The sequence below is a fragment of the Rhinolophus hipposideros genome (assembly GCF_964194185.1).
Source record: "Rhinolophus hipposideros genome assembly, chromosome: 10".
Lineage (NCBI taxonomy): Eukaryota > Metazoa > Chordata > Mammalia > Chiroptera > Rhinolophidae > Rhinolophus > Rhinolophus hipposideros.
In genome coordinates this window covers 6,785,134-6,799,845 of record NC_138056.1, presented here as the reverse complement: position 1 = coordinate 6,799,845, position 14,712 = coordinate 6,785,134, and the positions used below count along the sequence as shown (strand labels likewise).

Here is a 14,712-nt window from a genome sequence, read left to right as displayed (position 1 = left end):
TGAAAAATAATTAATTAATCAATTAACTTTTGGCCTTTTACCATTTTCTTTTCTCTTTCAAATAATTAATTAATTAGTTAACTTAACTTTTAGCTTTTACCATTTTCCCGCCCAATTCCATTTTACCTGTCTGACCCTCACCTGTCATCAGCATTGAACCACTTCCACCATTCTCACTTCTCCCAGGCTTACTATGAGGATCAAACGAGACAAACGAAGTGAAACCACGGAAGTGGCTGTGTGACTCCAGGCTTTCTCTGGGCAACAGGTTCCCCATCTGTTTACTGAGAATAACTTCTGCCTGTTGCTTGCAATCTAGGCGTTAAGAGTTTAAATGATATCCAAACGATGGGAGCTCTTTAGGGGAGCCAAAGCCCACAATTGTATGTACAAAGAACTGTTATTATTATTTTTACAAGCAACTTCCACCAGCCTGACTACATCGAACTCGAACTTCTCAACCGGGTTGGCCTTTGTGGTCTGTATCCACCCTCTCCCCCAGGGAGAAATGCTCCAACAACAAGAAAAGAGTCCGTATAAAGGAGTTAGTACAAATAAATACAAAACCAGCCGGAACCCGGCTGAGGAATGCCCGGAATTAGAATAGGTTGAGTTCAGTCTCATTCTGTGCCCCATTTTTTGACTCCAATCGTGGCCTAAGAGCGCCGACCCCTGGGACAGGTTCCTAAGGTTTTTGAGGCCATTCAGACCACCCCAAGGCAACCAGCTCTGACAATAAGCACTGATGCTCACGCCAGAGAGCACAGACTTCCGAAATGCAGAATTGAACAGCACGTTTCCTTGCCAGGGCGGAAACCAGACGGGCTGCTTTGTTCTTAACTAGCTTCCCCAGGTCACTCCAACTCTCCTCCTCCTCCCCAGGCCCAATTCCTGAGGCATTCTGGGATTTTGTGCAGTTATTTTAGGACTGATTCCTAAGAAGGGACAGTAATAGGGTCTCTAGTGGGGCCAGAGATGCTGTATTCTCCAGGGTTTGCTCTGAGAAGGGAATAGCATCTTTACAAAACATCCCTGCCCTGGAAACACTGAGCTAATCAGTTAACATTTTATAAAGCTTAATAAAATTATAATTCCCTTTACGGAGCACAGATGCTTTCACTTCCATTACCCATTTGACCTTCACACTGGCCCCACAAAATAGGCATTGCAGGTATATTATCAGCCTGTTTGGTAACTGAGCTTTCGCCCAAGGTTAACATGGTCACCTTTTAACTACATTGAGACTGGAAGGAAGGTCTGGGTGATCCTAATTCTCAGATGGTATTCCCTGAGTGCTTGGGGTGTACTACATGGACTTAGCTTGTTCCCTTCTGTCCCCAAAGTCAGAGTGAAGCTCTGGAAAGAGTTCCCAATGCCCAGCTCCTCACGGGTACTCTATGGCCTGGACTGAGACGCGGACAGCAGCTGATTCCTAGAAGCCACAGCTGGAGAAGCGAGTCTGTGGAGGCTGGTGCTGGGACCACCGAAGGCTCCATTTAAACAAGGGGATGACTGGGAGTGGCCAGGTGAGGCCTTGGATGGGGCTGGGCTAGGATGGCTATGCCCATGGGCACTAGCTCGGGGCAGAGGGCAGGGTTAGCATGGGTCTGTGGGTGCAGGAACACAGAGCTGCAAAAGCTTCAGGACAAGCCACACAGGGCCTCAGAGGTAACGCCTCCTGGGGAGTTGGGGGAGCTACTCCGATTGGAAGCCTAGCTATCGTGCTTCCATCCTCGTCATCAGCCAGGCAGCCACGCAGACCTGGGAGGCTGGGAAGGCCAGACAGCTGCCCCAAGCAGCTCGGGCCTCATGGGAGCAGACAGGGTCCCCAGCCTGGTGCTCAATCACGCTGCATTATTAATAGGCGATGACTAACCACCTGCTGCGGCAGAGCCAGGACCGCGCAGGCATGAGGGAATCCCAGGGGATGGCGCACGCAGGGCCTGCAGGCACACACTCCCGGGCGAGGCAAGGCAGGCGCAAAGGGCCAGCCTCAGCCCCTCGCTTGCTCCTGCCCCAACAACCACCTCCACACCGAGTCCTCACCAGACTCCACAACACAGCCCCTAGCTCACACTAGCGTTTATACACGCACACTCACCAGCAGTCTCACAAACACAGTGCAGTCTCCCACTAACACCCCCTAAATGTCACACCAACATTTACACACAGTTGCACCCACACACCAACACACACCAGCTGCGTTTACACAGACTCCCACACTGACACTCACGGACTGAGCCCAACCCAAACAGAGGAGCTTGGCCCCAACTACCCCAACTTTGTTCCTGACAGGCCTCCTCCTCTCACCCCCTCAATAGGGAAGGAAACCAACCCAGGTCAGAGGCCATGCTGGACAGGCAAGGGGCAGAGAGGGTGAGGGGAAATGGAGGGGAAGGAAGACAGTGTGAAACACAGTGTTAGTCAGAGCAGCAGAGCTGTGGGGGAAACTGGACGCTGTCCCTGGTGGGGAAAAAGACCATTCGTGCCATGCAAAATGTGGGGGGAGACGGAACCAGGAACCCTCAAGGTTGAGAAGTGAGGGAGGGGATGTCACCTCTTCCCTGGCAGCCAGCATGAAACAGCCCCAAAACTGGTATGAACTGGTGATTTGAAGGGGCTCTGTGTATCCCCCAAGGCCATTTCCAACCACCTCTGGGGAACATGCCTGAGCTGGCAGCCACTGAGGGTCTCACCACCAGCCCCCTCCCCCAACCCGAGGGGCCTGTCCGGAAGCTGACAGTGAGCAGAGCGTAGCATGTCATGGGATGGTGTTTTCCATGGATTTTCAGGAGACCAAGAAAGAAACTAAATCAAAAAGAAAAAACGAGGGAGAAGGGGGGAAAGGAATAAAATAAAGCAATAGAAATAAGCAGCCTGGCATCGGGGCTGGTCTAACCAGAGCCAATGAACATGGGCCCTGCCCCCAGGTCCCTCTGGCCAGGAATCTGAATTCAGAAGTCAGGGGTTAGGGCAGGGACAGGCCAAATTCCTCCATTTGCATTTGTCGTTTGGATTTGAGTTTGGACCAAAAAAGAAAGAAAAGGGAGAGAGGAAAACTAAAAGAGAGAGAAGCAAAATCTAAAGATTGTCCAGGACGCAAAAAACAACTGGAAGAGCAAACCAAAACCAAACAGGGAAAGGAAACCAAAGAGGGAGAATCGAACAGTTAAAAAAACCCACGGCAAACCAAACGGTAAGACAATTAGAGTGATATCTACCAGATAATGCAGTTTGTTTACCATAGCGTGTCCAATCCCTGCGTGCTTCACCGGAGATATGGGGGGGGGGGGAGGAGGGGTCAAAAAAAACAACAACAAAGACAAAAGAACAGAACGAAAGAAAAGAAAAATAAAATGACCAACTGTGAAACTCAAGGAAGGAGGAAAAATATACACCCATATGTATTTGGCTGTCTGTTCAGACCCTCCCACTTCAGGTTCAACTAAAGTATTTTGTTTAAAGAAAATTAAATTATGATGGGAGGGAGAAATAAGACACACACAAAAATTAAATCCCTTCTCCCAATCCCTCTCCGACCCCTCCACTGGATTCCTCTTCCCCCATCCCCTCCCGGAGGAAGAGCCAGCTGCAGAGAAGGGGAAACAGTTAAAGACCTTGGTTAGTAGAGAAGAAAACAACAAAAGAACTGGACCAAGAAAGCAAAGACTTAAAGATGGCTGACATTCCGCAGATGAGACAGAAAGGTTAGTTCGGTCTTTCACTCATACCTTGCCCCACCTGTCCCTGCCCATTGTTTGGTCCCCTGGGTTATAAGCGTGTTAGTAACACAAACAGAGTTGGCAACGGGGTTTTCCAACAGAGGGTGAGAGAGGGAAGGTAGGGGGTTAAGAAGCAGACCCAATTATGCAGTATTAGTAAGTCTTATTGGCTGAAATGTTAGGGAGTTGAGGGGAAGGAAGGGAAGGGAGCAAGGGGTGTAAGAAAGGGATGGGCTATTGACTCGGGTAATGGAGAGGTGGCTTTGTTGGCTAACTGGTCAATCAGATGGCTTTCCAGAGAACTGGCTAAAGAGCAAGTTGGTGTTGGCCAACTGGTTGACCAATGACCACGTTGAGTTAATGGGTTAACTGGTTGGTTATGGGCCAGCTAGCTGTCAGGCTGGGAGAAGAGTCACCAACACCCCTAGAGAATCACAGGAGTGGCTAGGATGAGAGGCAATTTCATTTGGAGGTAAAAGGAGGGGGTTCCCAAGGAGCGTAGGAAGGGATATATATATGGGTGTCTGCTTTTCCTGAGGATGGAGGATAGGCAAAAAGATCCAGGGAGTCATGAGGGGAGGGGCAGCTCCTCTTTTTCTTTCTTTATTCCCGCCCCCCCCCCCCCGCCCCGTTTCTCTTCCTTGAGAAAGGCAGAAAGAGCGAATTGCCACCAGAACAAGGAAAAGGAAACATTGCCCTCCATGGGCTGGTAGAGGGCTCACTGTCATATCATATCGAATCACCCAAAACCCTCCTCCCTCTCCTTCCTCTCTCCCACCCATAGCTGACTCCTCCTTCCTGCCTAGCTTGACTTTTCAGAGCCCACATTTCCCAGAAAGTTCCCCAGGTTCTTCAATCACCCGACGTCCATTCTCTTATGCTCCTCTGGGCAACCACCCCTCCAAGAATTAAGTACCCACTACCACCACCCCTGCCAGTCTCTGGAAATGGTAAGGCTTTCCCGGCCGCACAGCCTCTTTCCAGGCACAGCTATAGACCTCTGAGCCTCCACTCCCCACAGCCAGCACCAGAAATGCACCCCCCAACATACCATACCATAAAAAGGAACACAGAGGCTCACCTACCTCTAAACTCCTTTACTCCTCCCTATGCTATAAGCCAGCTTCTTCTTCCCCAGTCTCTAGAATTCCCAGCCCCATATGGCTCTGTTCATTTTCTCTTCTCATGGCCAAAGACACAGCAACAACTGCCTTCAAAACTACTCGGGTGTTTGGGGAGGAGATATCAAAGGGACTGAGGCAGCTTCAATTAAAAGTATCAGAGATGGACGGACACAATTGTTTGATGTCCATTAAATACTAAACTGCACACCCGAGAGAGTGATTGTGAGCAGGAAAGGTATTCTAAGGACAGATCCATTAGTTAGACAGTTATTATAACCAGTGGGCACAGGGCTAATTCAGTAACACAATTAATAAGGGCCTCGTATAATTAAAAATAACAGAAGCCAATATTTAGCAGCTAGAAGTGCTGAATAACCAATATTAATTATTAGTGATGCAAAAACAGTTTGCGGAGCAGGAGGACGGGAGTCTAACTCTAGGGCCGATGGCTGGAGCAAGGGTGTAACAGGTGATTTGAGGACTAGTACTATCGGATAGTAGGTCTGTCGCGAAATGAAGAGGCCAACTAGTCAGGACGAGGAACACTTAGCTCCCAGGCAGCTACATAAAAAAGGTAACAGCTGCCTGATGTCACTGCGCTAGTCGAACAAGGCAGAAAAAAACAAAAAGACATTGGAGGGAAATCCAGCTACTACTCTTTTTTAATTAGAACTGGTTGTGGGGACTAAAATAAGAAAAAAATCAGTTTTAGTTTTCATGGATGACTTCTTGTTTAAGAAGTAGAAGAGCAAACTCAGAAACAAGATTGAGAGGGAAGAGAGACGTGAATTTAAAGCCTGGACCTTCCCCTAAGGCGTCCAGAGATCCAGGCTTCCTCTGACAATCAGCAAGGTTGGACTGGGTGAGACGGGGCCCCACCAGACCCAGGGAGTGTGGATCCAGAACCCAGTCCACGGGGATTGAGCCCGAGGGGGCAACTGTGGCCGAATAGTAGAGTGGAGCTTCCACTGGAACCCATTCCTGGTGGCCAGGGACACGGCAGCCTGTGCCTTCCCAAATGATGGGATCTGGAGAGCAGCGTCTTCAGACTCATGAATGAACAGTGAAGGCTTTTCCCCACTCACAGAAACAGCCCAGGAGCACCAGAATGACATGCCTGATGAGGGAGAACGGCATCGAGTCACAGAGGGGAGAGGTCAGTCATTATATCAAGTGGTAACTTCCCCTGGCCTTTGAACAACCCCATTTCCACCTTGAACTCTGAGAGTAGCTCCAGCCCCTCAAGAAAGCCAAGAGAGGGTTACACACAAAAATCACAAAAAGAACGAATGCAGGCCATCCCTGTGGAGCTCGAGCAAGAGAAACTCAAGACCAAAAAAGGAGACAGCCACTCCACTCAGAGGTAAGAGGAGCCTGTTTTCCAAGACAAGCAGAACATTCAGATGGTTTCAGGATTTGGGAAGGTCCAAGAATGGCAGAACCACAAGACGAACTACAGCCGCCTTTGCACGCTGCACCGACGACCCCAACCGGCCTTCCCCGGGGAGGCAGAGAAACGGAGTGGCTTCGAAGTCAGACAGACCTCCAGTTCCACCACTTCCTAACCGGATAACCTCGGGCAAGTTCTTTAACCGGCTGAGTCTCCGTTTCCTCACTGGTGAAATGGGGACTGTCTCCCACTTCACAGGATTGCTACAAAAATTAGTGAGATACAAAAGAGAAATGAGACCCTTGCGCTTGGGCTGGTGGAGGAGAGATGTGATAGTACCATCTGAGACATGCGGTAAAAGATGGACAACAGGCCTGTGGAAATGCAGAGGAGGGGGTGGGAGAGGCTTTCTCCTGTAAAGCGAACAGGGGTCTTTTCCTGAGGACAAAGGATGGTTCTAGGCCCATATGGAATAGATCTGCTGGGTCCTCATGTCCAAAACTCACCAATGCGCTTCAAGACAGAGCCCAAATGAACCAGAAAAAAAACCACTGGAAAAACAACTAGTTGCTGGTATTAAGCCCTCAAGGAGTTTACCACCTGGAAGTAGAGAGAAGAAATGAACACAAATATTGACCACAGAGACGGCACGCGACGATAAGCCTAGAACATAGCAAAGAAGGGAGACTGTCGTGTGAGGACCAAAGAAGGCTTTATGATGAAGGTGGCATTTGGCAAATAATGGATTGAAAAAAACGCATCGCTGACAATACCGGCATCGAGCCCTTCAGCGCTCACGGGCTTTATGGGATCAGCTCAGTCAGTGAGCGAAGGCTCGTTCTCGCTTTGCGGGGAAGGAGCTAAGCACAGAGAGGTTATATACGTTGCCTCATGCCACTCTAACTAGTGGCAGAGCTGGGATCTGAACCCAGTCTGTCCGATTCAAACCCCAGCTCTAGGATTTCCACGGGCAGTAAGGTGTCGATGGGAGAACTGTGGGAATAAGGCGGGAGCCCGGGAAGCTGGCACAGGCCTAGTATGCAGAGGAGCACAGTTAGGCCCTACGGCAGGACACATGAGCTGCCAGGGAGGAAGAGTGGCCTGGTCCAGAGGGTGGGGGAGGGATTCCCACATGCCTGGTGGACCCCATTTTGGGGGGACTCCCTCCTTGAAGCCCAGGGGCTCTCCTGAAAATTTCCACACTGAGAAGCAGTGTCATGGGAGCCAGGCAGGAGGAAGCACCCCGTGATACTTTGGTAGCCAGCTTATCTTCCAAATTTGGTTCTGGCTAATGATGAAATGGGTTTGCACTTGGCTTGCATGGTGGTGGGAAGCATACTGCATATGGAAGAAGAGTGGGCCGAGGATTAAAATACGCCTCAGGGAATCCTCAAAGGTAATCATTCCTGCAAAGATTCCCCAAGAGACACCTCTAGTCACAGTGGCCTCAGGCTGAATTCGAAGGGAGAGGAAGGTGACAGACAGCAAGGTGCCATTTCAGTCAGGCCTCCTCCAGTCCGAACTGTTGTGTTCTGAGCCTCCGGATGATTTCAGGGATAATTATCTAGTCCCAGGGAAGGGGGATGGGGGCGGAATTCTGCCTCCTTCCAGTCTTTGGAGCTGGCCTCTTGACCCATTCCCGCAGCTGCAGAACCATGGGAAAGGGAGAACCCCTCTGTGCTCGTTCTGGAGCAGGTCCTCCCGACTCCAGCCGCTCTAATCACTTGGGGAAAACAATGTGGAGCCCGGTGTGTTCTCAGACCCTGCCATCTACCCTGTAAGGGAGGCAGATGACATTTCTTATATTAGCTCTGGTTCTTGCTCCTGGGGAAACAGGACACTGGTTCGAACCACCCACCCCACCCCAACGTCACCCCTCAGATCACAAAAGGATCTTTCTGATCCGAGGACGTCATCCGGACACTGTATAAACTTGTCTGAATGGCATTTCTCCACCTCGGCTCTAAAGTCCTTTGGGGCCAGACCACTTTGGCTGTGGGATGTTTAGCAGCTTCCTGGCCTCTACCCACTAGATGCCAGTGGCACCCTCCCCCGAGCTGTGACAACCCAAAATGTCTCTAGACATTGTCAAACGTCTCCTGGGTAGGGAGGAGGGGCACACCCCTGTTGGTTGAGCGAGAACCACTACTCAGGGACAACAGGACCCAATGACTTATTCGTGGAAGCCCTTGAAAGACAGGCATTCAAAGGGCCTGGTGAGGATGGACTTGCCATAGGCTAGGCCTTGGGTGACAGCAGTGAGTCCGAGCACAGCCCAGAGGCTGACCTTTCCCCAATGGCCGCAGTGACCAAAAAAAGGGTTGTACCTCACTTTGTGGTGAGTCCAAAAATCCCCCAAAAAACCATTTTTCAAAAGAGCTCTCGAGCAAAGTCTGTAAGCAGACACCGACTCTGGCCCTGAAAGCCTGTGTTCAGGCCAACCTGACCTGACTCTGCGTTGCCCCACTGGGTACAGCAGGACGGGAACAGGAAGTGGTTTCCATCAGTTTCCAGTGTGGGCCCATGATTCTGGGAGGCCTGAGAAGAGACTACCATGGGTCACTGTCTACACTCGGTGCCGCTAAGGCCAGGTCTCATCCCCTCTGTGGCTTTCCAACTCCCTTAGCCACAGACCGCCCCCTCCTCTCGGTGTCTCTCGAGCTCCTAGAACATTTAAAGTGTCTGCCACTCAGGTGGCACTTGCATGGCTTTGCTCTGCTCACTTTTAACAGACTTATCCTGTCTACTTAAAAGCTGAAGGGTTGGGAGGGCAGGGACCAGGCCTTTAACCCCTCCGTGCCCAAAAGGGACGCACGATACATGTGTTGGCCAAATGACGCATAGAGAGCGTTTGCAGCATCTTGCCAAAGGCAGTACCGGGTGACAGCACTGGTCCTGGGGAGGGAAAGCAAGCAAGAAGCCCCAAAGGCAAGTCCTCCCACACACACCCCCACAGTAAAATGTGTGTGGCACACCAAGCTACGAGCAATGCACCTGACGCAATCAAGTTGCCTCAGACAGGAGTGACAACACAGGACAGCCCTCCAGCCCAGTCAGGCAATGATGTGACACGAAGAGGGGCCCTGCCCTGAGGAGGAGTGCCCCCACAAAGCACGCCACTCTTCAGAGCACGAGGGGCACTAAGAATAGGCACCCGGGTAGGGGCTCAACTACAAGAGGTAGCAGCAGGCACGGAAGGAACAGCAGGATTCCTCACGGGGACCCCACAGCGACAGGGAGGGAGGGGGGCACAACAGGAGGAGGCTCCTGATTAGATCATAGCTCAATGGTGTTGAAGAGGAACAGGTAAGAAGAGTGCGAGGTCAGCCAGAATCCCGACCGCCTACGGAAGAGCCTTTCAGTGGGAGAATAGGGGGAGGAGGATGGGAGACAACGGAAGGTGAGCCACCACACAGCCAGAACCAGGAAGTATGAGACGATCACCAGCCAGAGGGGCTGCACAGCAGCAGACAGCACCTCCCAGGGTAGGGGCGCTCTGTGCTCCTGGTGGCTCTTAGATTGCTGGAAACACAGCCGGAAGAGCTTCCCTGCCATCAGAGAAAGCGGTGGACCCGCGAGGGAAGGACCAGCGAAGGCCTGCGCACCTGGGTGAGGGCTCTAAGTGAGCAGGGCAAGGAGTGGGGGGCGGATAGGAGCCACCACGGAGGCAGTGAGTGGCCTCTCCTGCTTTGGAAGAAGGGTCTGGCTGGGACCCTGCTAGAGGCAGGAACATCTCAGGGCTGGAAACAAGCTGTGGGGGCTGCTGTCAAGCAGAAGCCTGGCCAGAGAGACGGCTTCACTTGCCATAGCCACCCTGGGCCTTGTGAGAGGCAAAAAGGCCACAACTAAGAGGACAGAGCAGGAGCTGAGGGAACACTGCAGAGAAGAGCCCTGTCCTGCCTGCAGGGGCCAACCCAAGAGTCTCCTCTGAGCTCCTGCATGGGCTGGCCTAGGAGCCGTGGAAAGGCAGCCACGGACGGCTGCGAGAGCCTGGGCTCCTTTGGGGGTGTTGCCCACAGGAGAGACGGGACCAAGGCCCTCTCCAATCCTGCTCTCCCTCACGCACCTGCTGCCCCTCCACCTTGCTCTGACCCCATCTCTGCCTCGGTCCTAGGATGGCCCTGCCTGAGGGCAGGCCACATGCTGGGCCCACATATACCTCAGGCTCTCGTTTGTGCTTTTCTGCCCTGGAGTCAGGACACCCATAGCTGCTCCTCCAGGCCAGAGTCTCCCACCCCGCAGCACCCCAGGGCCCACCCATCCAGTCCAGGCTCTAGCTCACTCCTCGCATCTCCCGAGCCGCCCTTCTGCCAGATCACCTGATTTCTTCGCCCCAGCCCTTGCAACCCCTGTGACTGCCACCATCTGAGCCTGCCCTTCCCCGTCCCTCAGGCTCCAGCCCTGGGCCGCTCTTCAGCCTCCTCCCTACCTCGGCTCCCTGGTCCCTGAAACCTGCCAGCTACGGCTGCACCCCTAGACCCCTCGATGTTCTCCAGAACCCTGCCTCCACGCCCAGCCCTGACGCCTCGCACCCACACCCCCATTCTGCCCCCGACGCAGCTGGCCCCTGGCCTTCTTCTTGCTCCCCCTACCTGGCGCAGGTTTCGGGTGACCCGGACGTCGTGCCAGGCGTTGTCGTTGAACTTGCCGTTGACGGGTTCCACGAGGGCCTCAAAGGCGCCCGAGCCCAGGTTGATGACCAGCCAGACGGCCCCGGACTTGAGGGACAGGTTGACGTAGTCGGCGGACTTGCCCGTGTGCAGCATCAGCCCGTTGCGCTGCAGCGTGCGGAACGCCAGCGTGATCTCGTCTGTGCTGCTCTGGATGGGGTTGTGTGACAGGTCGTAGCAGAAGAACTCGTTGCCTTTGAAGGTCGCCACGAACTCCTCCTTGCCTGGACGCCGTGGTGTGGGGAGAGGGGAGAGGGCTGAGTGGGACACAGCACGTCAGACCTCCCTCTGCCCCTCCAGCAGCCCAGGCGCAGTCCGGGCAGGAGCCCTGCGGCCCCCACTGCAAACTTCAGGCCCCTCCCCGCTCCCGGCCTGTCCACCCTCCTCTCTGGACCCTGCCATCTCTGCTGTCAGAAGTCAACTTCCCCGTGTCCATTGTCAAAGCAGGAGGCTGCTAAGTGGTTCTCACACGGACAGCTGACAATTAAGCTGCCACAGGGCCAGGCAAAGCAGACGTTCTCACTGCCTCCCTCACCAGCCCCCCATCAGCTACGCCCCTTAACAAAGGGGTGTGGAAGAGACATAAGAGGCTCCACCTGACTCATCCCTGGGAGAGCCTCCCCTATGGCTGGGGCACCAAGCTCTCCCGAGTGCAGCCCACCTCCCACTCCTGCCTCCTCTCGGTGACAACCAGTCTCAGCCCAGGGACAGTTTCAGGCCTCACCATTAGGGATGGGACTTGTCGGCCTGCTGTGTAGCAGTGAGCAGATGAGAAGAATGGGGAAGTGGTGGGGTGGGGGAGGCAGGGTAAGACACATGGGAAGGCAATGCAGGTGACAGGGATGGACGTGCACACGCGCACGTGTGTGTAAGCACCCCCTGGCAGTTTTTAAGCAGAAGCAAAAATAACTGGGAGAACCTTAGGGCCATTTAATGTTCTGTAAGTCGGTGACAAGTGAGAGGCCAACGGCTCGGTGGAGGGAAGTTGGGGTGCCAGCCCCCCAGCTTCACAAGCCAGTGCCCACGCATGGACATGGAGGTAATGGAGAGCAGAGAACCTGGCCTCTGACAGTGACTCGCTTCTCCTCCCCAGCACAGGGCTTGTCCAGCCCACCTCATAGAACGAGACAGCTGGGGGGGAGGGGGGCTCTTAGCAGAGGCTTCGGGTCCGGGAAGGAGCAAGGCACAGTGCCACACGCATGCACAGCCTGCAGAAGACACCTGCCCTCCCGTGGGCCCAGCCACAGTAGCGGGCGTGTGGAAGCAGGGGCTCTCTGGGTACATTTTCTGCAGATGCCCCTCCCCTGCACACAACAGCCCTGCTTCTCTCTCTATCTGGGCAGGCTGCCCGGAGACTCTGTCCTCACTGCCTCCGAATGCCAAGACACCAGCTGCTGCCCCAGAGCCTGGCACCACACTCGCTGCAGCTGGCAAGGCCCAGTTTCCTAAGGCCACAGAGCAGCAAGGCTGATGGGGACACAGGCGACGTGGGGACAGTCTGAAGCCCTGCTCTACCTACCTCAGGACTCCCGTGGGGAGTGCCAGGGAATAAAAGGGAGGAGTCGAGAAGGAGAAGGTGTGTGTGGAGGGAGGCCACGGAGGGAGGGGGGAACATGGACCATCAGGGACAAAAAGGAAACGATGACGGGTCAGAGCAGTGAAGGAGCAAGAGGTGACAGAGTGAAGCAGTCTAGATAAAGACAAGGAGCAAGCTGGCGGGGCCAGGCAAGGGTGATGGGAAGGGGGCCAGCAAGGAAAGGGGGACAGCGACCTCTAGGGAATGGAAGCCAAAGCTTTCTCAGTATCTTACTGTTTCCATAGCAACCAGGCCTGCTGCCCAGGCAGTGGTGAAGCGGAGGGCTCAAGGACCAGAAAAGGAACGTGTTTGACCTTGGGCTTGCCACACGTACTAGTCCCTCCCAGAAGCCAGGCCTTCCCTCCCACTCCCTCACCTTCACTGCAGTCAAAGAAAATACCATTAAAGGGAGAGTCAAACAGAAAGAAAGAAAAGAAGAAGGCAATCACGTGAAAAAGTGATTGGGACAGAACAAAGGAGGCCAGTAAAAAGGAGAGAGGCAGGCCTGGGACTGGACCACAGCTGCCAAGGCAAGATGGAGAAAGGAGATATTCCTGCATTCCTCTGGGCTCTGCCTCAGGTCTCCTAGGAGAGGAGGCAAAGCCAGCCACTCCGGAGCCTGGGTCTACATGTTCTCCAATTCCCAGTGCAGCCAGAGACCCCAGAAGGCCCAGAGATGGAAAGAGGCTTGGAGCAGCCAGAGGGAGCCTGAAAGAATTTGAGGAGAGGGACAAAAAAGATGAGTAAATGTGGAAAAGAAACCCGAGGATGGTGAGAAGGACAGAGACAGACCCTGAGTGGGGAAAGAGGGCAGCAGGATCTCAAGGGATTGGGGGGTGGGCTCTTTCCAGGTAAAGATGGGGGGGGCTGCCAGAGCGCAAACCAGTTCTGGGAGAAGACCTGAAGCACCAGGGGGCGCTCTCCCCGTCTCGCAGCCCAGACGATCGGGGAACTACAACTCCCAGCCGCCCTTGAACAACGAGCAGCGCTCCTAATAGCCCCTGCCACAGGAAGGTGGGTAGTAGCTCATACTTGTTTATCTCCCAGGTCGGGAGGGCGGAGCCCCACAAGTGTCCCCAGTCAAGCTGAATGTGGCTAGAGACCAGTTGCTGTGGTCCTGGATTTCTGAGCCCCCGGGAGGGACAGAGCAGCTGCCTCCTTTCCAGGCCCAGCTCAGAGCCCTCCTCTGGGAAGGTCTCCAGTCCCCCTCCGCCCCTCCCTATTCTCAAGCACTACAGCTGTCTGTTCTGCTCATTTGGCACTTCCTGCCTGGTAACATCTTGTACTGCTCCCTGGAGAGGAAGTGTGATGTGAGAAAGACCTGGGCACTCATGCTGGCTCTTCCACCAGCTTTGTGACCTTGGCCACGTGGCAACGTCTCTAAGCCCCAGCTTTCCACCTCACAGTTTGCTGTAGGTATCTAGAAAGAGCTAGACAGGTGCAACTTCCTAAACTGTGAACCATTCCACAAATAAATGCCTCCCGTACTGCTGTGTCGGTTTCTGTGTGTGCACCGCCTCTCTCTCCAGCTCGCTGAATAAATGAACTCCTCTGGACAAAGGCTGCACTTTTCAGATATTTTCAATGTACCACGCTTTATTGTACTTATTTGTTAGAATGTCAATGAGCCCCTTGAAAACAAAGACCAGTCACCCATTTCAAATAAACTTGCTGAGCACACACCTACTTATGGGTAAAGCACAAATGAAGACACCCAAGCACTGTCCTCAGGGAGCTCGGTCTAGTGAGGGAGGCAAACAGGTAAAGTGACAGTTCTGATGCCGTGTGACAAGCCATGGAATGGATGTGTAGACAAGGGGAACACCGAGTGTCTGGATTTGCCTGGGGAGTAGGGGCGACTTCCAGTGTGGATGGCCTGGCTGCTTTTTCAAGAGTCAGCTGAAATAGACACCAAATAGCTGGGGAGGACAGGGTGGCGGGAATCCAGGCCGACAGAACAGCACGTACTAGAAGAATGCAGACAGGACTCGAGCCCCGCTGCTTGGCACCCACTGGTGTTCCTTGAGGGGTTACAAAAGTGCCCTGTAAACTTCTTAGGAAAGACAAGCTTTTAAGAGAAGCAGCCTCAATGCTTAAAACCTACAGCCCTGAGAGACTCAAGGGCTTCATGCTGGCCTCAAGGGACTTTGGCAAGTATCAGTTTCCTCATCTGTAAACCCAGGGCAATGAGCCCTTCCACAAAGGGTCCCCGAGGCTCATTTAGGTGATG

At 53.5% G+C, this 14,712-nt stretch overlaps 1 protein-coding gene across 28 annotated transcripts in view; it reads right to left on the bottom strand.

Annotated features, from left to right (window-relative positions):
* Positions 1-14,712, bottom strand: part of NRXN2 (neurexin 2) — a 102,680-nt gene that overhangs the window by 58,718 nt on the left and 29,250 nt on the right. For 14 of the 28 annotated variants that reach the window (XM_081063550.1, XM_081063558.1, XM_081063555.1 and 11 more), the window contains 2 exons: positions 10,829-11,130; positions 3,222-3,266 (listed from right to left, as the gene is read on the bottom strand). In XM_081063550.1, the coding sequence (XP_080919676.1) occupies positions 3,222-3,266; positions 10,829-11,130 (347 nt within the window). The remainder of the gene's footprint in view (positions 1-3,221; positions 3,267-10,828; positions 11,131-14,712) is intronic. The other 14 variants (XM_081063575.1, XM_081063576.1, XM_081063560.1 and 11 more) reach the window with 2 other exon arrangements.